Here is a 12,641-nt window from a genome sequence, read left to right on the forward strand (position 1 = left end):
CTTGGTGGCATCGTGGTGACCATGATCGTTATCCTTGTCGTCATACAGAATTTGGCTGTAATAATTAATCACAGTAGTTAAAACAATTTCACTGAAGAACCTCGTAAATCAGACAGGTATTTAGCAGTTTAGGTATCTATGAAATGGAATAGAAATACAACAAAAAGTATATCGGGTGATTGATCAAGTGTGGCCAGGTGGCGTCAACTCAAAAAACTATTCAGTATAGGAAATGAGCCTGCAAAACCATGCTAAAGCTGTCTCAAATAAAACAAATCGCAATGAAAATCAAGCTAAATTAATGCAAAAAAAACGTACAAATCACCAGTGTGGTGACTTTAAAAATACATATAGGAAACTGCTTATTACCAGTCACACATTAAAAATCCATCCCAAAACAGTCACCCTTAGATGTAAAGCAAAATTGACAATACATTTAGGTAATATAAGGTGTATGAAGTGCAATCACAAATTGTCACTTTATGGAAGCTGTACATTTTAGAAATATCCTGCAGACAAGCAAAATCATTAAAGTTTTCTGTGTATCAAACACACACACACACACACTCTATGAACTAAACTAAAAAAAGAACGTGCGTAAAGAAAAATGACTAGTAGTCTGACAGATCGACAGGTGCGGTTCGAGAAGGATGAGGTTAGGCTAGGGGACTTACTTCACTCCTAGTTTGGTGGCAACCCTGCGCCACGGCGAATAGCACAGCTGACTCCTCCTATAAAAGGAGGGGTGGGGAACATATATGTATTAGCCACGCCCACTTAACACGTATCGTAATCAAGCCACGAATAAATACACATACACAATCGACCAGCAAAATGACGTTCTTAGGCTGACGAAAAAAAGTCAATTACGTCACTCTACCGGCCTCGGGTGCTGGACTATTTGGTAATTTTTGGCGCTAAATCCAAATATTACCACAAGTCAACTGGAAACACAACAAAAACATTCCTGACGCATCAGTGCGAGTGTACAAAACAACATTCAAGACAAAGCGAAAGCTACAAAGCTGGGCAGGGATAAAGAAGGAAAGAAATAGGACAGTAGTATATTGTAGAGTAAAATGTATGTTTTTCTTGGTTGTAACTGCTTTACTCCTCGATTCTTTACTTTGAAGCTCACAAGAAAAGTATCGAGAAGTAAAACAAAAAAGTACCAACAAGATTATATCAGACTTGCTATTAGCAAGAGCCCTAGACTTTCCAAATGTACAATAGATACAAATATACACCTAATTAAATTCTATTTTCTAGCGGATATATCACACGCAACCAACGGTTCCGAACGAGGCATTTCGAACACTTGCTTAAACTCAAAATATCCGTTTTCTTTCCTGCAAAAACTTCTTCTCCACCTTAAATCATGCACTCGCTTTTAATACATAAAAGTTTAATTGCAGGCCACGGTATTGAGAGTAAACTGAATGCTAAAACACCTCGTATGCGGAGCAAACACCTAAAAGTGATTGAAAAGATGGCTGGAAGACTGAAAGTTCGCGCGAGAGTTATCGACGTATTACATGCCAATCGCCAACTGTCTACTAATAAACTTCTAAACGAAAAAACACAAAGTCAAACGACTACATAATAGTAACACCAGTTTTTTTTTTGTACAAGAATTTGGTTTTATCACTTTTAGATGATTCGACAAACTCGATCTTTCGGGCAAATGATATTGTCACGAATAACATAAGTTGCACCATGTTCCGGTACCTAGTCTGGCCCCGGTCTCCCCCAGTGCACTGCCGAATCAGCGAGACCGGCAAATTGGGGTCATGAGACGAGTATTTAATCGGCGTCTCAAGCCATCGACGACCACCGAACTCTGGGGTCATCCCCAGAGGGAGGTCACGAGCGACAGTCCGAACTTCCTAGTGCCCGGACGGCTCGTTACCCTGTTGCAGTACCTAAAGTAAGTCCTTTGGGCGTGTCGGACATAGGGGCACCCTGCTCGTATCGAGCGGGTACCGCTTGGCGGCACTTCAGAAGGCCTTACGCCCATACCCCCACACCCACGCATCTACACACCCCCTCTTGGACAGTGTTCAATACTAAGAGTTATGCAGCGCCGAATAAAGAAGTCATGCTTGTACTACGTTTGTTGTTTCTGTTCCTGCGCTACCCCCTAAACGTGACATGGTGGAGGCGCCTCGTTTGATCTCGGACTACTGATCTTCATATCAGTAGTCACACCCCAGCTCTACCCCTGACGCTACGACCCTCCCAAAAAATGAAGATGTTGAAGATTTTGAAGGACCAGTTTACAGACTCGCATTTGCCCGAATCGAGTAGGGTAAAGTAAAGAGCGACCTGGAGGACGCCCTAAAGCAACAGAGTCTATGCAGTGCAGATGAGCACAATAATAAGTATAATTTATATTAATTTAGTAAAGGTAAAATTTAACTGAGTAATTGGGTATAGTAGAAATAAGTATATAATTTGCATAGTTGCAGTTTAGTAATAACATTGTCTCAATTTTCTAAGCCAGTGACCTAGGTTCCTTGCTGAGACAGCAAAATAGTGCAAGTATCGTGTGTTTATTTAAAACTAGGTCAAGTGCAAGTACTTGATATAGGATTCTTTGTTTATTAATTTAAAAAATATATATATATTGTTTATTTCAGTGGCCACCGGACGACCTTGTTGCGTCTATCAACGCATTGCCATATCATTTAAGGAAGTAAAGCAGCAAGTCTTGGAGAAGCTGACATCTTCAGATGGGTCCCGCCACGACGGTTCTACTTACACCCGTGTGCACCCAGAGTCTTTTAATAAGTCGAGCTGAAGAAGCATCTCCAAATGTGCTCACGTTAATTAAGAAGAAGTATACATGTCCAATGATAGGTGTGCTAAAGGAGCACGCAAAAGGACACAGTAGGAAGAAGTGAAGCTAAGCGATGAAGTTTGCCGCTTAGAGAATACAGTGCCAAGAGACGGCACTACGAGATGAAGCCTAGGTGAAGCGTTTCCACTTAGATGATGGTGCCCAAAGGAGTATACAATACAATGTGCAGTTGACGTAAATTTTGGCCAAAATGGAGAGCAAGAAGATAGACGCAACACAAGGTTGAAAGGTGACCCAAGGAAAGAATTAATTTTTTTGTGGCTGAAAACATTATCTAGGAATCTAGAAGTAGTTTTAAGAGAAAAGTGTTTATATTTTTGGAATAAAGTTTTTCCCATACCCTCTCTAGCAAATAAGCAACATCGGTTAATTTTAAGATTCATATGGAAAAAGGAAAGACGAGAAATTTATTTTGTAATATAGAATTTTAGTGTTCGGGGCGAACACTTGTTGGAAGGGGGAGATGTCACGAATAACATAAGTTGCACCATGTTCCGGTACCTAGTCTGGCCCCGGTCTCCCCCAGTGCACTGCCGAATCAGCGAGACCGGCAAATTGGGGTCATGAGACGAGTATTTAATCGGCGTCTCAAGCCATCGACGACCACCGAACTCTGGGGTCATCCCCAGAGGGAGGTCACGAGCGACAGTCCGAACTTCCTAGTGCCCGGACGGCTCGTTACCCTGTTGCAGTACCTAAAGTAAGTCCTTTGGGCGTGTCGGACATAGGGGCACCCTGCTCGTATCGAGCGGGTACCGCTTGGCGGCACTTCAGAAGGCCTTACGCCCATACCCCCACACCCACGCATCTACACACCCCCTCTTGGACAGTGTTCAATACTAAGAGTTATGCAGCGCCGAATAAAGAAGTCATGCTTGTACTACGTTTGTTGTTTCTGTTCCTGCGCTACCCCCTAAACGTGACAATATTTCAAGAATGATTGTCAAGAATAATCTCAACATAAGTTATCATATTTGGAGATGCAGAGACCGTAGTTATGCTGCAGTTAAACTTAATTATAAGTTTGCCATGTATGTTGTACTACAGACATTAGAAAATTGAAAATCAACGAGATAGAATCAATTTTAAATTTACAATTATTCGGCTCTTTTTAATGTGGTTTAATACACCAAATGAAAAACACTGAATATGGGAAAAATAAACAAAAGAGCCTAGTGAACTGAACTCCTATTTTACAATAAGCTGCAGATAGGGCTCTGGTTGAAATTTTACCTTTCTTAAATGATGTCAGTTTTTAGTATTTTTCTTTCTTACTTATACAACATGTGAAATGGAAGATTTTCAGAAAAAAGACTCAGGTGTTTCATTTTGTCTAATCAAAAACATTATCATTTACTGCGATTTGAGCATAAATAAAAACCAAAGTTTTAAAATGTCCTGTTACAAGGGGGAAGCCCCATCGCTAATCGCAAATGTTCTACTTCTTTCAAAGAAACAGAGTCGAGAAGTCATAATTGATTGCTACACTGATGTGTAGATAGAGGAATTTAAGTAGATCTCTTCTATTTTGTCCTTATTAGGAAAACCAAAAGAATTGGAAAACATTTTAAAACTTACAGGGGCATTTTTGCCTTGCAAATATGATGCAAAATATTGGTTTTAAATGGACATAGACCAGTAACTCTTAATAGCCGCAAAAAACTGGAAAATCAGTCAGTAATTTTAAATGAAATGTCAAAAATATTGTGACCAAGCTGTAACTTATGTTGATATAAAGTTTTTTAACTCTAAAACTAAAACAGAGCTAAAAGAACTTTGAGTGTGAATGAACATACTTCTTAATCAATGGTATTTAAAATTAGTCATTTGAGTCGTTTTCAAAGCATTTGTAGGCTAGAATTTGTGATCTAATTCAAGACATGATTCATTTAAAATTAGATAAATTTTGACTGTACCATTGCCTAGATTTAACCAACTGTCTGTTTCTCCCTACTTCCAGTTAAAATTAGGACTCTGTACTGTACAATATTATAGTTTTAAAAAATAGTGTTTACAGAGTTTCCAGTTTTTGAAACTCCTCACCTTCTATATGTCATCAAAATTTAGATTTTACCGTCTAGTTTACAACAAATTGGTGTTTAAGACTTCAAAAGATCTCTTTTTACTAAAAAAATCCAATTTCAGGCTTAAGAAACTTTATGTATTTATTTTATGTAAGCATAACTAACAATAGAAAATCTGTCGTGTTTTATATAGACAGACAAAAATTCATATTTGTACGCCCGAGACTGAATAAAAACCTGATAATTTAGTTTTAGGTTGGCACGCAAAATAGGAAATAAGTTAAAATATGTTCCAGATCAATGCACAACTGACAGTTGATTTACTACTAAAATTCAATCTTATTAGTTATTTATACTGTTTGATTAATCCAATATTTTTTTCAATAAAAAACACTCAAAATTACCGGTTTCAGACATTATTGAAACTCTAAACACAATGTAGACAATTAGCTTACCTTGTGGGAGTAACAGAATTTGGCGTTGATCCTGAACCGCGTTTTGACGTCTGATTTTTCCCGGACGCTAACGGGACTGTAAATCCGGACAACTTGCTTGCACTCTGCATTCAATACTTAACTCATAAAAATGTTTATTTAGGAAATAAGTTGCCTTACCTTAGCACTTTTAATTTTAACGCTTACACACTCAACGATGTTGTCTTTACAGTTGTTTTGATGTACCGTCGTTCCGCAAGCTATAATCAAAGCAACAATTAGAAGCTCACAATTAGCAGAATGCAAACTTACTTTCACAATAGAGAGCCGGTTTATTGCTTAGAGGTTTGGCGCATACGTCGCAAATATGGGACGAACCGTAACAGGCGGACACCCATAAATGTGGGGACGTTTTTTTGGCCTTATCCTGTAGGATGACTTTAAAGTAGTTTAATTTAATTTGGCTGGAAGTTTATACCTTTTTCTTTCTGAAGAAAAGGCTGCCTCGCTTTCGCCTTTTTTCCGAATGACGGTCGTATGGAATACTGCAAGTTTCAAAGTTAATGATTAGTAATGTTGAACCGAAACATTGTGAAGGCAAAAAAAAACACCAAACATGCTGCAAAAGCACTAACACAAAAGTCAGAGAAGCGTAGTGTCATTCCCTAATGATAAGTCCACATGTGCAATATTATACTGCACATGCGGTCTTACCAAAACCTGCATTAGACTTGAAATATGAATTAAATCAATAGGCTTGCCTTGTTCGATTAAAAAAACAGTACTCACTCGTGCAGGTGTTGTTTGTAGTGTGAGATGTGACCAGATCGGCTGCCTTCCTCCTCCGTTTCGCTCTCAGTGCCACTCGGTCTGCCCCTGTTAGACGGATTAAGCTAAGCCCATGCACTACCGTTTTGTTGTTGTTTTGATTATATTTATTCTGAGTTTTTTGATTATTTAAATGTAAAAAAATACAAAAAAACTTATGTCAATCAATTTCGCAATTTTTAGACTTGATAGTAGTTGAAAGTGCCAAAAATCGTGTGAAAACCAAGCCAAAAAAATACACATGGTGAAAAATTGTGTGTTCACTGAAAGCAATACTCCCTTTTTAGCTAAAAAACTCAAACACTTACATGGGTAAAGTAGGTTGGGCACCACTCAGAACAGGTTCAGGGGCCAAATCTCTGACCGCGATAATGGATGGCGTAGACACCGACTTCTGCAGCGGTAATCTTTGGGGCAGCAGCCTCATCTGTTCTGCCTCCCTTTTGGCTTTGAGTTTGTTAAAGTCGTTCTGTAAATACTTTTGTTATAGATGGTGGGTTAAATGGGCTGTAAAAGTAGCAAACCTGTAGGTCAGCCTCGTTGAGCGAATGAGTACTTGCTCCCCCTGTCGAAGCCCTAGTGCGGTGTCTGATAATCACTGGAGCGTCCGGTCCTAATAGTCGAGCCGTGCTGCCGTCAACATTGTCAATCAAAGATGATTCGTCAGCTTCTGATTCCATTGAACTTAACGAAATGCTGTTAAAACTAACCCTTAAATTTGAGCTTAAATTGTTAATTTGAATGCACCTTCTCTGTCTGGCGTGTTTCATTTTTCCAGTGTTTGACAGATCTTCTAAGGCAGTCCACGATTTTCGTCTTTGAGTTTCCGGTTGCGACAACCAATCTTGCGCTCCTGTTTTATTTTCGTTTGTTAAGACGCTAAAGTGCATCAATAAGGAAACACTTACCACTTCCTTTTCTACTAGGCGGTTGATGTAATGGTGAGGAACCTAAAGAACCACCAAAGGCTTCGGGTTCATGTCCTGCCTCATTTAACACTGGGCAACTTGAGCTCAGTCTGGCCATTTGTGCTAGTAATGGGTTTAAAGCAAATGCCGCAAACTCCCGAGAATTATGCGAAAAACCTAAATCAATTCGTGGCTTGAAACTAGAGGACTTTTGCTCTTTTGAGAATCCAGAAAAATGCAAAAGTACGTACCACCTCCCGTTGCTGTAGCATTCCTCATAAGCTGCACGGACTCGTGCAGTTCTCGAACTTGGTGTAAGCTGTCTTCCAGCACGGCGTAAGTTTTGGGGGCGGCAGCAGGCGAGTGGGGCGTAACGCTGATGGTGGGCAGCGGGCCGGTTGGCGGCCGTGGGGCCGGTGCGGTCGACGGCAGCATGTCTCTTTCAAAAGCGACGGTTTCTGCGTGGTAGTCGGTGACGACGTCCTCGTCGCTATCCGCTTCACCACCACTTCCGCCGCATTCATCTGAAACAACATTACGTAGATTAGACTATTTAACGTCTAAACAAATTTGTTCCTAATTCTCATTACTCATCAGACTAATCCAAAAAGTTTAGATATTAGTATACCTTCAATATAAACAAACAAAGCATTCAATATAGAATTATGCTAGCAAGAAAACCTATAAGATATGGGTGCTTTTATAGCTAGTACGTTCCATTATAAAAATTAAGGTAGTCTTCTATTTTTGACCGTTATTACCAGTATACAAGTGGGCGAACGTGCAAATAAGTTACCAAATTTCAAGTAATTTTGTTTATCAGATGAATCCTGTGGGAAAGTACCGGTAAACGATGCATCAACACTAATGAACTGTTGCAATTTGGCTACCACTTAAACAACACAACAAAGACTGTTACAAATAACACAACAGTACTACACTATTCCAAGGAATTAAAAACGTCCATTTATAACGTAACAATAATATTGTTTGATTTGTACAAGTTTTATGTAATTATTAGTATCTTACAAACTTGGGCATAACATAATATTTGCTTCTAATGGTGAAGTTAGCAGATTGTTTTAAACTGAAGCAAAATTTCAAAAATTGGATAAACAGCAATAAAAGTTTCAATATTTAAATTCCAATGGAAAACCCCAGCTTAAAGTACTTAAGCATGTAATATGACTATAAAGCAACTTTTTTCCAAGGAAACCAAACGGTCATAAATCATAAATGAGTAAATAATTAGAAACTATCATTTTCACATTTTGAGCATTCAAAAGCGAAACACTAAGAACATCAAACAAAAACACAAACCCTCTGTACATTTTGAATGCAAGCCAAATTATGAGTTTTATTAACCAGGAAAAGTAATGAGGGACTACTCACAATCGATATTAGCCTTTTCCGAAAATACTGTTTACAATAATGTGAAGCGTAATTAGCTTTTTGTTCAAATAATTGGAAAAATTAAAAATAGCTTCATTCAATGAGCGATTGTTAAGGATTTCCTCGCCTACCGTTTCTCGGCATTTTCGCTGGAAAGTTCCCCTTATTAAAATTTGTTTGTTTAAGTTGAATTCGTAGGTTTTGGTAATTTACGACAGGCAAGGAAAACATTGATCTTAGCATCCAATTTTTCAGCTGTTTGTTGTGAGAGACCACATCAATATTTCCGTCTGTAAGCTTATAAGACTTAAATATCCAATTTCGTTATGCTAATATGTTTCACAAGAAAAGCTAAAAAAATTTACAAGGTGATCTCACTGCATACCTAGCTGAAAGCATCTATTATAACAAACTATAGACTCAAACAATATTTAAAATACTGGCAGACGATGTTTTTATCTGCCCACAAATAGCTGGAAGAATGATTTAATAAAATTAAGTTTTAAGCATTAACTTAATAGTTTACAGAAGGTTGAAATAATATAAACATTTAAAGGTAAACCCGCGAAAACGATGGCTCATCAAGCAAACATTCTCTTCCCGAATTCAAATCCAGTCACCTATCAAAAATCCCCGATCGATCCAATTTTGTTGGTCTCTCCAAAATAACCTTAGACATTTATCGTCGCAATCAGACATCAACACAACTGAAATTGCCCACATTTATTTGGAGAATTTAGAGCTTGTCGAGAAGGTTTATTGTGCTAAAAACTAGGTCAAGAACGTGCCTCTGCAGAGGGGTTTTTCAAGGCTATCTAGGGGGAAAAGCGCCAACACGGTTTCAATTTTCTGGAGAATGATATACGTTCACATAACCACTCTATAAGGGGTTAATGGGGGCATTCCCTTAAGAGTGCCAGCCGAGGTTATACCGAATTTGGGCTAAACGATGTGTCGCTTCTGAAGGGCCAAGGTTACGATCTAAATTGAAAAAATTACTGGAAGGATGCAATTTATCTTGTTTGAGCTAATTTCTAATTATGCGGAAAACGTTCCACGTTTCCCGTTAAACTTACGTGGCGGTAGAATAATCTCTCTTGCTTTCCCCACATGCGAAATCGTTTGCTTATAAATGCGGATTTGAAATAAATAATTTGGATAAGTTATATGACCCTCCTGTAAGCCTGTTGGTTTATTTAACTAACGGATGCTAAATAGCACTTCAAAATATTTTGATAATACTGTATCACTTAGGTGCCAGGAATACAGAAAAATTAAACTTGTGAGAATATGTATAAATTGATGATTTACATTTGTAATAATAGATGAGTCACTTTTTATAAGTTATCAGAGAAATCAAAGATATTTACAAGGAATATCAAATTAGATATTTGAACATCACTAAAACCTTGCATTTTAGAAACATTATTTTATATACTTCTTGCAACTGGATAGTATACATAACTAACTTTACTATGATGAACTACAAAACCAAAACATGTCACCTAATGTCTTCAACATGAACTTTTACCATCAAACTAACAAATCTCATAAATGACTTCTAAAGCAACTTTTAAAATTCAAAACATGGCAAAACACAAAAACTCAAAAAAGTCTTATAGATAATTCAGATAACAAAGTAATCCTCTGGATAAGCCTACGTATTAATGTAGAAGCGGAATATCAAAACTCAAAACAGCATCAGCAATTTCAATAATGGACCATTTCATTCTTTTGCAAAAATAAAGGCAAGCTCTCAAAAAAAAAAACAACTATCAAGCCGAGTGGAAATCAACAAAATACACAATACAAATAAGCGAAAACCAAACAAAAACGAAGCCAAGCAGCAACAGCATCCTTAATACCTGTTGTACAAGTGGCTCAGTGTTGAATCTCTCCCTTGTTTGGAATTGGCGGAAAAATCCAGACGCGACAGGGACCAAATTCGAAACGGCACTGAGTCGGAACGTCGAGGCCTGGACGGCAGCGGCGTCGATCGATGATGCCAAACGCGCGTCGTTGGCGTCGCGACGTTTCCTGGGACTTAGCTGGACGCCCTTAGGACGTTTGGAAACGCAACCGGTGGATTAGACGACCACCAATGCGATGTCTAAATAAAAAACATATTTTTTGCTGATTATTTTTGAACCAGAAAACATTTTGTTTAAAATTTCACTTTCACTAATTTCCTCTCAGTAAATAGTCCCTCCATAAATTATTAGTGAAGACAAAAATCACTGTCTAAATCAGCATAGTCTGCAAATAAAATAAACATGAATTGAAAGTTCCTGATGCTTTTCCATCTGTTCATCATGTCTTCACTTCCAGTCCATCAACTGATAACATGAGACTTAAAAAATAGGTTGAAAGACAGTTAATTTCCTTTACAAGGTCCCTTTAATATTAGATTTCTGATGAGGATGGACGAGGACGGGTGTCAATTCAATTTAATACAATTTACCAATGCCAGACAAAATTCTTCTATATTCTATACCTACTTATATGATATGAAAGGTTTCCTGAAAAATCAATCCTTTGAAAAGAAAACACAAGTAAAAGCTCATTTATTTTCTCTATCTTAAAAATTAGTTTACAACATGTCCAATTTTTAACTGACAGGTAGTTTATAAAGGAAACTGGGTATTAAACTCATCTTTTAACAGCCTCATCACTCTCCCAATTTTGATCACCTTGAAGTGTACCAAAGTATGGATTATTAATGACTTATTATACAGCCATATTTAAGAGAACTCTAAACACTTTAAATGTTATGTTTGGCACTCAAAAGGTCAGTGAATCAAACACAAACAGTAAATTGACTAAAACTTATTTGTGTCTAAAAATTAAATCTTGTGACCATAACCACCACACTATGTTATCCATTATTATAGCCCTCTTGCAACTCATTTACAGCTAATCAAAAAGTACCAGAAGAAAATTGATTGTATAAACATTATACTTATTTACTGAATTTTGATCTTTATGCTGCCTATTAATTAAACTTTAGAGCTGGGATTTACCCATACACTTTTTATACAAACAGAATAACAAATGCAATTGAAAAAGCACTTTAACAGAATTTTAAATAAAAGAGCTTCTCAAAGTAAATTGTATTCTGAAAGAAAACTCTGCACAATGCAAATTTGTAATGAAAGTCAAAAAGTGGATGGTTCAAAGTAACCCAGATAACATAATGCACTGGAATAGTAATTTGACCTGAGGAATGTCTGTCACTTTAGATAACAGACTAATCTGTAATAAAAATATTTACTTTTTTTTGACATTAATTTCAAATTCATTTAAGATTCATGCAACCTCACTTTTAACTTCTTACATCTTAGGGGATAAATCTTAGGTGATAAATCGAAAATAAATATAAACCCAGCAATAGTTATACTGTTTCACATTCATCATTTGTCAAGAAGAATATCACTCAAAATACAATAATTTATTGGCAAATTAGTTAGGAACCTAGAATCAAGTGACAAAACTCCATTTAGTACACAACACTCCACATTAAAGCTACTAAGGAAAATACCAATTGATTTACATTCATTTAGATGTTTAGATGTGTTTGTAGTGTACTATCACATTACATATCTTAATGCAACTTGGTCAGTATGAAACTAGGTCTTGAACAAACAATGCACCTTAATTAGTTACAAACTTAAATAGATGTTATTTATTGGTAAAACAACCCTTGATTTTTTGGAAACTTATGCCTAAATAGGGGGGTACAAGAAACAATGCAGAACTTACCAGAAGAAATTGGAATCAGCAGCTCCTGTTCTTTTTCCATCATTAACGGATTTCGCGTATATCAAGTGTTAAATCGGCCAAGGCGTGAGTGCAAAAAGCAGCCCGTGAAACTTGTGGGAAAACGCAATAATAACCAGTTCATTGGGCAATATACACACACAATCCGCACCCACGTATGCGAACGGTCTGCGTTTAAGTCCTTAATTATAAGCGCCGTCACGGCTTCACACTTTATTCAGGCACAGTTTAATAAGTTTGAAATGCACGCAGATCGGAAGTTTAATTAATTTACAGTTAATTAATGCCTTTTGTTGTTTTTAGTAGGAGTTTGTTGAACGTCGCAGGATGGTCGCACGTCGGCCATTGTTGATTTTTGTTTTGACATATTTGACAACGAATATAATTGACAGTATATTGATTGATGACAGTTGCTATA

The 12,641-nt window shown here is 37.3% G+C and overlaps 1 protein-coding gene across 5 annotated transcripts in view; it reads right to left on the reverse strand.

The window, feature by feature from the left end:
• The window catches only part of cyst (rho guanine nucleotide exchange factor 18 cysts), a 27,986-nt gene extending 15,394 nt beyond the window's left edge, over positions 1-12,592 (reverse strand). For 2 of the 5 annotated variants that reach the window (XM_081980201.1, XM_081980200.1), the window contains exons 1-12: positions 12,206-12,592; positions 7,306-7,578; positions 7,055-7,231; positions 6,894-6,999; positions 6,671-6,842; positions 6,455-6,615; positions 6,108-6,194; positions 5,797-5,863; positions 5,631-5,745; positions 5,499-5,578; positions 5,340-5,443; positions 2-55 (exon numbers count right to left, since the gene is read on the reverse strand). In XM_081980201.1, the coding sequence (XP_081836327.1) occupies positions 2-55; positions 5,340-5,443; positions 5,499-5,578; positions 5,631-5,745; positions 5,797-5,863; positions 6,108-6,194; positions 6,455-6,615; positions 6,671-6,842; positions 6,894-6,999; positions 7,055-7,231; positions 7,306-7,578; positions 12,206-12,248 (1,439 nt within the window). In that variant the 5' untranslated portion in view covers positions 12,249-12,592. Of the gene's footprint in view, position 1; positions 56-5,339; positions 5,444-5,498; positions 5,579-5,630; positions 5,746-5,796; positions 5,864-6,107; positions 6,195-6,454; positions 6,616-6,670; positions 6,843-6,893; positions 7,000-7,054; positions 7,232-7,305; positions 7,579-10,311; positions 10,557-12,205 lie in introns of all 5 variants that reach the window. The other 3 variants (XM_081980203.1, XM_081980204.1, XM_081980202.1) reach the window with 3 other exon arrangements.
• Positions 12,593-12,641: the final 49 nt, after the last annotated feature.

This window comes from Ips typographus, linkage group LG5, assembly GCF_016097725.1.
Source record: "Ips typographus isolate SLU linkage group LG5, UJ_Ityp_2.0, whole genome shotgun sequence".
Classification (NCBI taxonomy): domain Eukaryota; kingdom Metazoa; phylum Arthropoda; class Insecta; order Coleoptera; family Curculionidae; genus Ips; species Ips typographus.